This window comes from Chiloscyllium plagiosum, unplaced genomic scaffold, assembly GCF_037043375.1.
Source record: "Chiloscyllium plagiosum isolate Xiang-an unplaced genomic scaffold, Cpla_swu_hap1 HiC_scaffold_46, whole genome shotgun sequence".
Taxonomy (NCBI): domain Eukaryota; kingdom Metazoa; phylum Chordata; class Chondrichthyes; order Orectolobiformes; family Hemiscylliidae; genus Chiloscyllium; species Chiloscyllium plagiosum.
Window position 1 is genome coordinate 40,283,552 of NW_028270184.1, and position 13,645 is coordinate 40,297,196.

General features: G+C 42.8%; 1 protein-coding gene across 1 annotated transcript; it reads left to right on the forward strand.

The window, feature by feature from the left end:
* Positions 1-3,352: 3,352 nt before the first annotated feature.
* On the forward strand, positions 3,353-4,724 carry LOC148136326 (putative G protein-coupled receptor 139). The gene is made up of 2 exons (XM_087983778.1): positions 3,353-3,422; positions 3,796-4,724. The coding sequence occupies exons 1-2, from the start codon at positions 3,353-3,355 to the stop codon at positions 4,722-4,724; spliced, it is 999 nt and encodes a 332-aa protein (XP_087839904.1).
* Positions 4,725-13,645: the final 8,921 nt, after the last annotated feature.

Here is a 13,645-nt window from a genome sequence, read left to right on the forward strand (position 1 = left end):
GAAGATCAAAGTCGATCTCTTTCTCCTTTTCCTCTCTCTATTTCCCTCTATTTTTTTCCATAAGGGCATTCCTCTCCTTTTCTTCCTTTACTGTGAGAGTGATTATTTCCTTTTTAATCTTTATTCTGCATGTACCGTAATTAAAACAGTTTCAGTTATTTTTTACATTCGAACTGCTTCATATCCAAGTGAATTCTAGTCAATTCCAAAATTTCTGATGGTGTTTGCTGAAAATGTAAATGTTGAGCGATTTCTGTAATTACTTCCCCTTTTCTCAGACGAAGGTAAACACGACTCCCAACTATCTGGCAATTCCAGCCGCCAAATCCAATGCATTTCCTCTGATGCTGCCTGATATGCTGTTTTATTTTTCAAACAACACAGTCTGAACAGTCCATCTTCCTCAGGTACACTGGCACCACCCCCCACCTTTTCCTCCGCTACATCGATGACTGTATCGGCGCTGCCTCGTGCTCCCACGAGGAGGTTGAACAGTTCATCCACTTTACCAACACCTTCCACCCCGACCTCAAATTTACCTGGACCGTCTCAGACTCCTCCCTCCCGTTCCTAGACCTCTCCATTTCTATCTTGGGTGACCGAATCAACACGGACATTTACAATAAACCGACCGAATCCCACAGCTACCGAGACTACACCTCCTCCCACCCTGCCCCCTGTAAAACCGCCATCCCATATTCCCAATTCATTCGTCTCCGCCGCATCTGCTCCCAGGAGGACATGTTTGAACACCGTACAACCCAGATGGCCTCCTTCTTCAAAGACCGCAATTTCCCCATAGTCATGATCGACGATGCTCTCCACCGCATCTCCTCCACTTCCCGCTCCTCCGCCCTTGTGCTCAGTCCCTCCAATCGCAGCCAGGACAGAACCCCACTGGTCCTCACCTACCACCCCACCAACCTCTATATACATCATATCATTCTTCGGCATTTCCACCAGCTCCAAACGGACCCACCACCAGGGATATATTTCCCTCCCATCCCCCATCAGCATTCCGAAAAGACTACTCCCTCTGTGACTCCCTCATCAGGTCCACATCCCCCACCAACCCAACCTCCATTCCCAGCACTTTCCCCTGTAACCGCAAGAAATGCAAATCTTGCGCCCACACCCCCTCACTTACTTCCCTCCAAGGCCCAAATGTATCCTTCCATATCCGCCACAAATTCACCTGCACCTGCACACACATCATTTACTGCATCCCCTGCACCCGATGTGGCTTCCTCTATATTGGGGAGACAGGCCGCCGACTTGCGGAACGTTTCAGAGAACACCTCTGGGACACCAGGACCAATCAACCCAACCACCCTGTGGCTCAACACTTCAAATCCTCCTCCCACTCCCCCAAGGACATGCAGGTCCTTAGAATCCTCCAACGCCAGACCACAGCAACAGGACGGTTGGAGGAAGAGCACCTCATCTTCTGTCTAGGAATCCTCCAACCACAAGGGATGAACTCAGATTTCTCCACTTTCCTCATTTCCCCTCCCCCCACCTTGTCTACTTCCCAACCTTCGAACTCAGCACCACCTTTCTAACCTGCAATCTTCTCCTGACCTCTCCGCCCCCACCCCCATTCCAGCCTATCACACTCACCTTAATCTCCTTCCGCCTTTCGCATTCCCAACGCCCCTCCCCCAAGTCCCTCCTCCCTACCTATTATCTTAGCCTGCTGGACACACTTTCCTCATTCCTGAAGAAGGGCTCATGCCCAAAACGTCGATTCTCCTGCTCCTTGGATGCTGCCTGACCTGCTGCGCTTTTCCAGCAACACAATTTCATTTCAAATTGCGTTACCTTGTTCGCCTTTTGTAAAACCCCCATATCCCCGCCCCCCAGAAATCTGTCAGTGACTGAAAGCCATTACTGTACAAAACACTGTTTCAATCAACCGAATTCAACAACCAGCCCAAAAGTCACTGACACCTACCACTCGTCTTTGTATCCGACAACACTGAACCCGAAGTGAAATTATAGGATCAATGACAGCTAGAACGCACTTCCTGTTATGGACTTGGTCAGACGCCCTGCAAATATTTTAAAAAGGTGGCCTGGCCCCTAAGCTTTTCTAATTATAAAGGAAGATGTGAAGTGGGTGTTCCCGCTGTGATACAACTCGTCAAATCACTCAGCTTTAAGCAAAACAAAAATCATTTAAACACTACACTGGAAACACATCCAAAGGAAAGCAGAATGTTAATTGACCTAACAGTGGAAAAACTCCGCCGATCCGATGCAGTAACAATGAATAACTAATTGTTCCAATACAGTAATAGCTGATTAATGGCAAAAAAGGTAAATACAAACACAGATTCATACAGGTCGGAGGGAACAACATCCAAAGAGAGAGACTTCAATAGAAAGTTAGAAAAACCCTTTACTGAAGCTTGCAACTCGCCAGCACTCCAGCAGGACAGCTAAACAATCTCGAGGAATAAACTTGAACTCGGCGAACTGGCCACTGCCATTCCATTATTGAACGAGACGCTAAGGCACCTCTGCCTTTAGGACCTCTCCAGGAACAAGGACGAAATGACCTTTATAAACTGACAGCATCGTCACACACTCAGTGCTTTATATTTATACCACTTCTCTAGTGATGGCTTTGATCCTTAATTCCACCCTCTATTCTTTATCATTAACAGCTCGCTTGAAGATATTTAATGCTTTCTGGAAGGAACACTGAAAAACATTTTGTGCTGTGTGTTCATTCCCAGGCATTCAGACGAATTCGAGTAAGTTTCCGACTTATCAAGTACGTTTTACTGGCTGGGAGGATGGAATTCAGTCCGATAACTTTCACGTAAAATTAGGGAGGATGTGGAAACAAAATTCTCCAAAGTTGTTAATCTAGTCATGGTCCCTTATCCATTATTCGCAACTGAGTAGACAATTTCAGAAACTGGACAATTGCTCGAATGTGATGAGCTACAATACACGTGTGGAGTCAACTGTTGGCAGTTGGGAAGACCAGACCACAGACCATAATGGGATTAATGACAAAAAAAAACAATTCACAAGGCACGGTTATCTTTTACAAAGGACAATTGTTTAAATGCATAAATAAGTTAAAATACATGACATTTGGGGTCCAACTCAGAGAAGAGAATGAAAGTGAAGTCTAGAATGCCAGGATCAGATCTTAGTTTATTTAGTGTATTATGGAAATAAAACATTCTACATGATTGCAACTAATGTAAGTGATGAGTTGACATAATTGACTCTCTGGAGATGTGATGCATGTATAAATACAGATTACATCTGCCTAATGTTGGTCATACTGCAGCCATAGAACTTCTATTCCGACAGAAGTCATTCATTTTCAGAAATGGAGAAACCACCGATTTTATTATTGAAGGAGATTTATTATCCACTTCTTGCAGCTGTTTGTCTTCCAGGTAAGACATTGAACTTGTTTCTTTCGAGTTGATTTTAATTTATCCGTGTTAATGTTGCATATCATACATTTCCCATTGTCAGTGTTCACATATCATTGTCAAAAACAGTGTTTGAACACCTCTACTTTTTCCCTTTATCTGGAAGCATAGCTGATGTAATAACAACCCTCACAAAAGTGTCGCCTGCAAAGGCTTTTGTTGATCTTTCGACAGTCTGACAATACCATACAGATAGATGGGACCACATTAAATATGGGTACATTTCCTGTTTTGTAGATCACTCAGAAAGTATTCACATCCTCTTAAAAAGTATCTTCTCCTCTATTTCAAACATGTATTGCAATATTACCGAAATGCTCTGTCTCTTTTTCAGCGAACACGATGACTGTTATAATTATCGTACGAGGAAACTGTGGTCTTTCTAAATGCATTTCTGCTTATCTGGTAGCCATGGCAACATCGGATCTCTTGGTCATTATCTATGATGTTATCGCATATCGCATTTTGCATTATCATTTTCCTTTTTCCTTCTTCTCCTATACACCTGTTTGCAAGTTCATTATATACATAGGTGCCACCAGTCTCGATTTAACTGTTTGGTTCACCGTTTCCTTCACATTTGACAGATTTGTGGTGATCTGCTGCCAGAAGTTTAAAACACTATATTGTACAGAAAGAACCGCAACGGTGGTATTAATAACCATTTCGGTCCTGACCTTGTTAAAAAATATTTCACTGTTGTTTGCATATGTGTCAGAGCAAATCCTTAATAAAATCCAATGGGGCTGCCAGTCAAGCGTAACTTTCTTTGCTTCATCTCCAGGGATAGTTTTTGTCTGGGTTTACAGCACCTGGGTTGCTTGGCTTCCATTTGTCTTAATTGTCTCATTTAATTGTTTAACCATCCGCCGTATTGTAATGGCGAACAGAACTCGGATTAAACTCCATGGACACAGAAAGGAGAATCAAAGCAATACAGAGATGGAGAACCGGAGGAAGTCGATCGTTTTATTGTTCTCAGTATCTGTCAGTTTCATATTGCTTTGGTTGACACGTTCCGCTACTTTGGTCATTACCAGGCTGTCAAACCCGAATTATTACCGAGGTGAATTTAACGACCCTAAATATATCGCAACTGAAACGGGAAATAGTCTCAAGTTGTTGAGCTGTTTCCTGAACCCATGTATTTATGCAGCAACCCAGAACAAATTCAGAGAGGAGCTGAAGAATGTGGTGAAATCGCTATTGAGACAAACTTTCAAATATATTTTTAAAACTGTGGACAAGGGAAATGTATTTTAGGGGAATCTTTTTGTAGCTGAGACTTAATTTCATCTTGTTTCCCAAAATGGAGTTCTCTTCATCCCCCGGTAGTTAAAAAACAAAATGATTCACGCAGTTATTTCATGGATTATCGAACCCCTAAATTCGACATGTGCAATCATTTCTGTTTAGTACGATGTTTGGTTGAATTGTACAAATTGCATGTCCTTTCAAGGATGATATCTTCAAACTCAGGTATCAATGTTTAACAAAATAGACTTGAGCTGTGATATTTTACACAAATATATGAATCTATTACTGATACCGGGATCAGATACTGAAAAATATGTTGCTGGAAAAGCGCAACAGGTCAGGCAGCATTCAAGGATCAGGAGAATCGACATTTCGGGCATCAGCCTTTCTTCAGGATTCCTGCAACACATTTTTCAGCATCTGATCTCCAGCATCTGCAGTCCTCACTTTCCACCGTGATCAGATGCGTCAGGTTGAAATTGTCTGGAAAAGGAAATCAAAGATATTTCCGCCTCAAAATGAGAGACTGGCGATTTTTATGCAAATTTTGCAAGAAAGACACTTGATTTTCCGAGATGACTACACACTGAAACGCCACCCTCAGCAACTTTCAACAGGCACAAATCAAACAAAGGAACGTCCATTCTTGCCGTCCTGGTTATTGCATGATAAGAAAAAAAATATTTTAACAGATGTAGCAAATAACCTCTGTCAATCAGCCCACAGTGTACACAGGTATAATACTGTTCTGTGCTGTACTTTTCTATGTTGTATGTTCTAAACCCGCATCCACTGCTTCTTCGGGATGTTCATTCAACAAGCGAACCTTTCTTTGTGTAAATTAAAATAAATGACCTCATGCCTTTTTAGAATCTTTCTCCTTCCACCTTGAAAATTTATATCGTTGTCTTGATCTCCTCCAAGCTAGGGAAAATGAATTTGTAATTCACCTCATCCATACGCATCATGATTTTATAAACCTCTTCAATGTCAGCTCTGAACCTCCCATGTTTCAGTGGAAAAGTTCCTGCATATCCAGTCTCCAGTTATAATACAAACTCAGTTCCCGGTAACATCCTAGTAAACCTCTTCTCAGCACTCTCGAGCTTGATAAATCCTTCCTAAAAACGGGAGGACAGAACTGTATGCAGTACTCCAGAAGAGGCCTCCCCACATCCTGTGCAATCTCAAAATAACGTACCAACCCCACATCTGACCAATGATGGCAAGCTTGCTACACACTTCTTAATTACCCTATCAGCGTGTGATGGAGACTTGAAAGAATTATATACATGATCCTTGAGGTCTCTCTGTTCAACAAGATTACTGAAAGACCAACTTTTAACTGGCTATGGCTTGCTTTTTTTATTTTATAAAATGCAATTTCTTGCATTTTCCAAACTAAACTCAATCTGCCACACTTCAGCCCATTGGCTCATACAGTCATAGATTCATAGAGATGTACAGCATGGAAACAGACTCTTCAGTCCAACCCATCCATGTCGACCAGATATCCCAACCCAATCTAGTCCCACCTGCCTGCACTCGACCCATATACCTCCAAACCCTTCCTATTTATATACTCATCCAAATGCCTCTTAAATGTTGCAATTGTACCAGCCTCCACCACATCCTCTGGCACCTCATTCCATACACGTACCACCCTCTGCATGAAAATGTTGCCCCTTTGGTCTCTTTTATATCTTTCCCCTCTCACCGTAAACCTATGCCCTCTAGTTCTGGACTCCCTAACCCAGGGAAAAGACTTTGTCTATTTATCCTTTCCATGCCCATTACAATTTTGTAAACATCTATAAGGTCACCCCTCAGCCTCCGATACTCCAGGGAAAATAGCTCCAGCCTGTTCAGCCTCTCCCTGTAGCTCAGATTCTCCAACCCTGGCAACATCCCTGTAAATCTTTTCTGAACCCTTTCAAGATTCACAACATTTTTCCGATAGGAAAGAGACCAGAATTGCACGCAATATTCCAACAGTGGTCTAACCAATGTCCTGGACAGCCGCAGCATGACCTCCCAACTCCTGTACTCAATACTCTGACCGATAAAGGAAAGCTTACCAAACGCCTTCTTCACTATCCTATCAACCTGCGACTCCACTTTCAAGGGGCGGTAAACCTGCACTCCAAGGTCTCTTTGTTCAGCAACAGTCCCTCGGACCTTACCATTAAGTGTATAAGTTCTGTTAAGATTTGCTTTCCCAAAATGCAGCACCTCGTATTTATCTGAATTAACCTCCATCTGCCACTTCTCAGCCCATTGGCCCATCTGGTCCAGATCCTGTTGTAATCTGAGGTAACCCTCTTCGCTGTGCACCACACCTCCAATTTTTGTGTCATCTGCAAACTTACGATCTGTATCTCTTATGTTCTTATCCAAATCATTTATGTAACTGACAAAAATATGAGGGCCTAGCACCGATCCTTCCGGCACTCCACTGGTCACGGGCCTCCAGTCTGAAAAACAGCCCTCCACCACCACCCTCAGTCTTCTACCTTTGAGCCATTTCTGTATCCAAATGGCTAGTTCTCCCTTTACTCCATGAGATCGAACGTTGCTCATCAGTCTCCCATGGGGAAACTTGTTGAACGCCTTACTGAAGTCCATATAGATCACATCAACTGTTCTGCCCATATCAATCTTATTTGTTACTTCATCAAAAAACTCAATCAAGTTTATGAGACATGAATTCCCACAGACAAAACCATGTTGATGATCCCGAATCAGTCATTGCCTTTCCAAATACATGTACATCCTGTCCCTCAGGATTCCCTCTATCAACTTGCCCACCACCGAGGTCAGGCTCACCAGTCTATAGTTTCCTGGCTTGTCTTTACCGCCCTTCTTAAACAGTGGCACCACGTTTGCCAACCTCCAGTCTTCTGGCACCTCACCTGTGACTATCGATGATACAAATATCTCAGCATGAGGCCCAGCAATCACTTCTCTAGCTTCCCACAGAGTATTCGGGTGCACCTGATCAGGTCCTGGGAATTTATCCGCCTTAAACCGTTTCAAGACATCCAGCACTTCCTCCTCTGTCATCTGGACATTTTGCAAGATGTCACCATCTACTTCCCTACAGTCTATATTTTCCATATCCTTTTCCACAGTAAATACTGATGCAAAATATTCATTTAGTATCTCCCCAATTTTCTGTGGTTCCACACAAAGGCCGCCCTTCTGATCTTTGTGGGGCCCTATTCTCTCCGTAGATACCTTTTTGTCCTTAATGCATTTGTAAAAACCCTTTGGATTCTCCTTAATTCTATTTGCCAAAGCTATCTCAGGTCCCCGTTTTGCCCTCCTGATTTCCCTCTTAAGTATACTCCTACTTTCTTTATACTCTTCTAAGGATTCAATCGATCTATCCTGTCTATACCTGATATATGCTTCCTTTTTCTAACCAAACCCTCAATTTCTTTAGTCATCCAGCATTCCCTTTATCTACCAGCCTTCCCTTTCACCCTGACAGGAATATACTTTCTCTGGATTCTCGTTATCTCATTTCTGAAGGCTTCCCACTTTCCAACTGTCCCTTTACCTGCGAACATCTGCCTCCAATCAGCTTTTGAAAGTTATTGCCTAATACGGTCAAACTTGGCCTTTCTCCAATTTAGAACTTCAACTTTTAGATCTGGTCTATTCTTTTCCATCACGATTTAAACGAATAAAATTATGGTCAAAGTGTTCACCTGCCCTGCCTTATTTCCCAAGAGTAGGTCAAGTTTTGCACCTTCTCTAGTCGGTATATCCACATACTGAATCAAAACATTGTCTTGTACACACCTAAGAAATTCCTTTCCATCTAAACCTTTAACACTATGACCCAAGTGATCAACAGATCTATTTCTCATTTAGATAACTCTCTTCACTGTCCATAGTACCAACAATATTATTGTCATCTCTAATGTTAGAAACCATGCTTTCGATATTATAATCGAAATCACTTGTATAAAAGACGAACAAAAGTGGATCCCACACTGATCGCTGTGGGACACGGCTGGTCAAAGACCTTCAGTCCCACAAAAGAACTCTTCAGTATTCTGAAAAATTACATTATTTAGGGACTACCATTCATAACAAGTCGGAATTTGGGATATTTCATATCGTGCTTCTCCTAGATGGCAGCTCATATCTTTCTTCCATTGTGAAGATGACTTCTCATAGTCATACCAGTCCAGTGGGAGTTTGGCTACACTGTAACTGACTGCTTCATTTAACTACGAACACAGTTTAAAAGTACGGGGAGGAAAAGAGTGAACGACATAATGAATGTTGGATATTGGTGCCCTTTGTGAAATGACAGGATTTTCCTCATAATACTTGTGTATTTTGCAATCTAATTTATCAGCGATTACTGCAGCAATTTAATTGGTAAAATCTTAACTTGGGAAAACAAATCGAGAATCAGGTAAACCACCGTGCTCACGTTGCTCGTTGAACTGTCGTCAATAAGTTACTTGGTGCCAAATGTACACTATCATAAGTGTGTTATTTTCAAAGTTAAAAAGATTTTGTTCTCACAATGAGTGAAAATCAACCATCCAATACAGATGGCAAGGGAAACTTTGTAATCCAACCACATGAGTCGCTGTTCCATGACCACATACCAAAAGGATTAATAAAATTAATTAACAAAGAGAAAATTAAAACGTGACCTTAAAAGTATAATATAACAAAAAGCCCTCATGCAAATACAATTATTACAGGAGCGAGTTCTCATCAAGACACCTTGTACCAGCACCTGTAATTTATGATCCCTTCATCGAGCAGTCCTGATCAGGCAAATGGTAATTAGGTTATCAGATGTGAAGGAAGACACAAATGACCTGTACAAGAGGGACGGATTGCATCTAAATTGGAAGGGTGGAAGGGGACTAATATACTGGCAGGAAGATTTGCTAGAGGTACTCGGGAGGACTTAAACTAGTAAGGTGGGGGTGGGGGGGAGAGGCGGGCGGTGGTGGGACCAGGGAGATAGTAAAGAAAGAGATCAATTTGAGACTGGTATAGTTGAGAACAGAAGTGAGTCAAACAGTCAGGGAAGGCAGGGACAAGGTAGGACTAATAAATTAAACTGCATTTATTTCAAAGCGAGGGGCCTAACAGGGAAGGCAGACGAACTCAGGACATTGTTAGGAACATGGGACTGGGATATCAGAGCAATTACAGAAAAATGACTCAAGGATGGCAGGACTGGCAGCTTTATGTTCCAGGATACAAGTGCTACAGGAAGGATAGAAAGTAGGCAAGAGAGGAGGGGCAGTGGCATTTTAGATAAGGGATAGCATTACAGCTGTGCTGAGGGAGGATATTCCCGGAAATACATCCAGGGAAATAATTTGGGTGGAACTGAGAAATAAGAAAAGGATGATCACCTTATTGGGATTGTATTATATACCCCCCAATAGTCAGACAGAAATTGAGAAACAAATTTGTAAGGAGATCTCTGCTGTCTGTAAGAATAATAGGGTGGTTTTGATAGGGGATTTTAACTTTCCAACATCGACTCGGACAGCCATAGTGTTAAGGGTTTAGATGGAGAGGAATTTGTTAAGTGTGTTCAAGATTTTTTTCTGAATCAGTGTGTGGTTGTACCTACTAGAGAAGGTACAAAACTTGACCTACCCCTTGGGAAATAACACAGACAGGTGACGGAAGTATCAGTGGGGGAGCACTTTAGGGCCAGTGACCATAATTCTATTAAATTTAAAATAGTGATAGAAAAGGACAGACTAGATCTAAAAGTTGAAGTTCTAAATTGGAGAAAGGCCAATTTTGACAGTATTAGGCAAGAACTTTCGAAAGCTGATTGGAGGCAGATGTTTGCAGGTAACGGGATGGTTGAAATTGGGGAAGTCTTCCGAAGTGAGATAATGAGAATCCAGAGAAAGTATATTCCTGTCAGGGTGAAAGGGAAGGCTGGTATGTATAGTGAAAGCTGGAGGACCAAATTATTTGAGGGTTTAACTACAAAGAACAAAGAACAAAGAAAGTTTACAGCCCAGCAACAGGCCCTTCGGCCCTCCAAGCCTGAGCCCATCCAGAAGTACTGTCTAAACCTGTCGGCCAATTCCTAAGCATCTGAATCCCTCTGCTCCGCACCTCCTCATGCATCTATCCAGATGCATCTTAAAAGAATCTACCGTGCCTGCCTCTACCACCTCTGCTGGCAACGCGTTCCAAACGCCCACTACCCTCTGTGTGAAGTACTTAGTGCGTGTACCCCCTTAAACTTTTCACCTCTCATCTTGAAAGCGTGCTCTCGTTACTGAACCTTTCATCCTGGGATAAAGCTTGTCTCTATCCACCCTGTCTATACCCTTCATGATTTTGTAAATCTCAATCAGGTGCCCCCTCAATCTCCCTTTTACTAATGAAAATAAACCGAACCTACTCAACCTCTCTTCATAGCTAGTACCTTCCATACCAGGCAACATCCTCGTAAACATTCTCTGCACCCTCTCCAAGGCGTCCATATCCTTTCGGTAATGTGGCGCCCAGAGCTGTACACAGTATTCTAAATGCGGCCGAACCAACGTCTTGTACAACTTTAACATGACTTGGTTAAAATAAAGAAGGAAGCACATATCAAGTATTGACAGAATAGATTAAGTGAATCCTTAGAAGAATATAAAGGCAGCAGGAGGTGAATAAGGGGACATGAGATAGCTTTACCAAATAGAATTAAGGAGAATCCAAAGGGTTTTTACAAATACATTAAGGACAAAAGTGTAACTAGGGAGAGAATAGGGCCCCTCAAAGAACAGCAAGGCGGTCATTGTGTGGAGCCGCAGTAAATGGGGGAGATACTAAACGAGCATTTTGCATCAGAATTTACTGCGGAAAAAGATAAGGAAGATATAGAATGTAGGATAATAGATGGTGACATCTTGCAAAATATCCAGATTACAGAGAGGGAAGTACTGGATGTCTTTATACGCATAAGGGTGGATACATAAATTCCCAGGACCCGATCATGTGTACCCGAGAACTCTGTGGGAAGCTAGAGAAGTGATTGATGGGCCTCTTGCTGAGATATTTGTATCATCGATAGTCACAGGTGATGTGCTGGAAGACTAGAGGTTGGCTAAACGTGGTGCAACTGTTTAAGTAGGATGGATAGGATAAGTCAGGGAACTATAGACCGGTGAGCCTGACGTCCGTGGAGGGCAAGTTGATAGAGGGAATCCCGAGGGACAGGATGTACATCGTGTCATAGAGTTATAGAGTCGTACATTTGGAAAGGCAAGGACTGATTAGGTTTAGTCAACATGGCTTTGTGCGTGGGAAATCAAGTCTCACAAACTTGATTGACTTTTTTGAAAAAGTAACCAAGAAGATTGATGAGGGCAGAGCTGTAGATGTGATCTGTACCGACTTTAGTAAGGCATTCGACTTGGGTCCCCATGGGAGACCGGTTTGCAAATTTAGATCGCATGGAATACAGGGAGAACTAGCCATTTGGATACAGAACTGGCTCAAATGTAGAAGACAGAAGGTGGTGGAGGGTTGTTTTTCAGAATGGAGGCCTGTGACCAGTGGAGTGCTGCAAGGATCGATGCTGGGCCCGCTACGTTTTGTGATTTACATAAATGTGAGAATGAGGTACCCTTAGTAAGTTTGCAGATGGCACAAAAATTGGAGGTGTAGTGGACAGCGAAGAAGATTACCTCAGATTCCAACAGGATGTTGACCAGATGGGCCAATCGGCTGAGACGTGGCAGATGGAGTATTATTCAGATAAATGCGAGTTGCTGGCATTTTGGGAAAGCAAATATTAGCAGGACTTATACACTTAATGGTAAGGTCCTAGGGAGTGTTGCTGAACAAAGAGAACTTGGAGTGCAGGCTCGTAGCTCCTTGGAAGTGGAGTCGCAAGTCAATAGGTTAGCGAAATAGGCGTTTGATATGCTTTCTTTTATTGGTCAGAGTATTGAGTACAGGAGTTGGGAGGTCATGTTGCGGCTGTACAGGACATGGTTTAGGCCACTGTTGGAATATTGCGTACAATTCTGATCTCTTTCCTATCAGAAAGATGTTGTGAATCTTGAAAGGGTTCAGAAACGATTTACAGGGATGTTGCCAGGGTTGATTGATTTGAACTGTAGGGAGAGGCTGAACAGGATGTTCAGGGCTTTTTTCCCTGGAGTGTCAGAGGTTGATAGGTGACCTTAAAGATGTTTCCAAAATTATGAGGGACATAGAAAGGATAAATAGACAAAGTATTTTTCCTGCGGTAGGGGAGTCGGGAACTAGACGGCATAGTTTTTGAGTGAAAGGGGAAAAATATAAAAGAGACTGAAGGGGCAACCTTTTTACGCAGAGGGTGGTACATGTATGGAATGAGCTGCTAGAGGAAATAGTGGAGGCGAGTACAATTGCAACATTTAAAATGCATTTGGATGGGTATGAATAGATCGGGTTTGGAGGGATATGGGCTGGGTGCCAGCAAGTGGGACTAGATTGGGTTGGGGTATGTAGTCGGTATGGACGGGTTGGACCGAATGATCTGTTTCCGTGCTGTACATTTGTATGACTCTATGACTCAGACGACAAGATATTGGAACATAATTAGGACATTCGGCCAATTCAGCCTGTTCTGCCATTAAGTGATAGCTGACCTGTTTCTCCACGGCATTCAACGAGCGCTGTGTAGCAGCTTTGCTTGCCATTGGGCGTCACGGTGGCTCAGTGGTTAGCACTGCTGCCTCTTAGCATTACGGGCGCTGGTTCAATTCAAGCGTTCAGTGACTGTCTGTGTAGAGATTGCATTATCTCCCTCAGGTGCTCAAGTTTTCTTTCACAGTTCGTATTTGTGCAGCTTTGGTGTATTAGTCAGTGCCAGATGTAAGGTAGTGAAAAAGGTTTGAGTCGGATGCTTTTCAGAAAGTTGGTGTAGACTT

Coding starts and splice junctions, on each gene's coding strand:
- LOC148136326 (XM_087983778.1), top strand. CDS start 3,353: ATGGAGAAACCACCGATTTTATTATTGAAGGAGATTTATTATCCACTT. Junction 3,423..3,795: donor TGCAGCTGTTTGTCTTCCAG/GTAAGACATTGA, acceptor TCTCTTTTTCAG/CGAACACGATGACTGTTATA.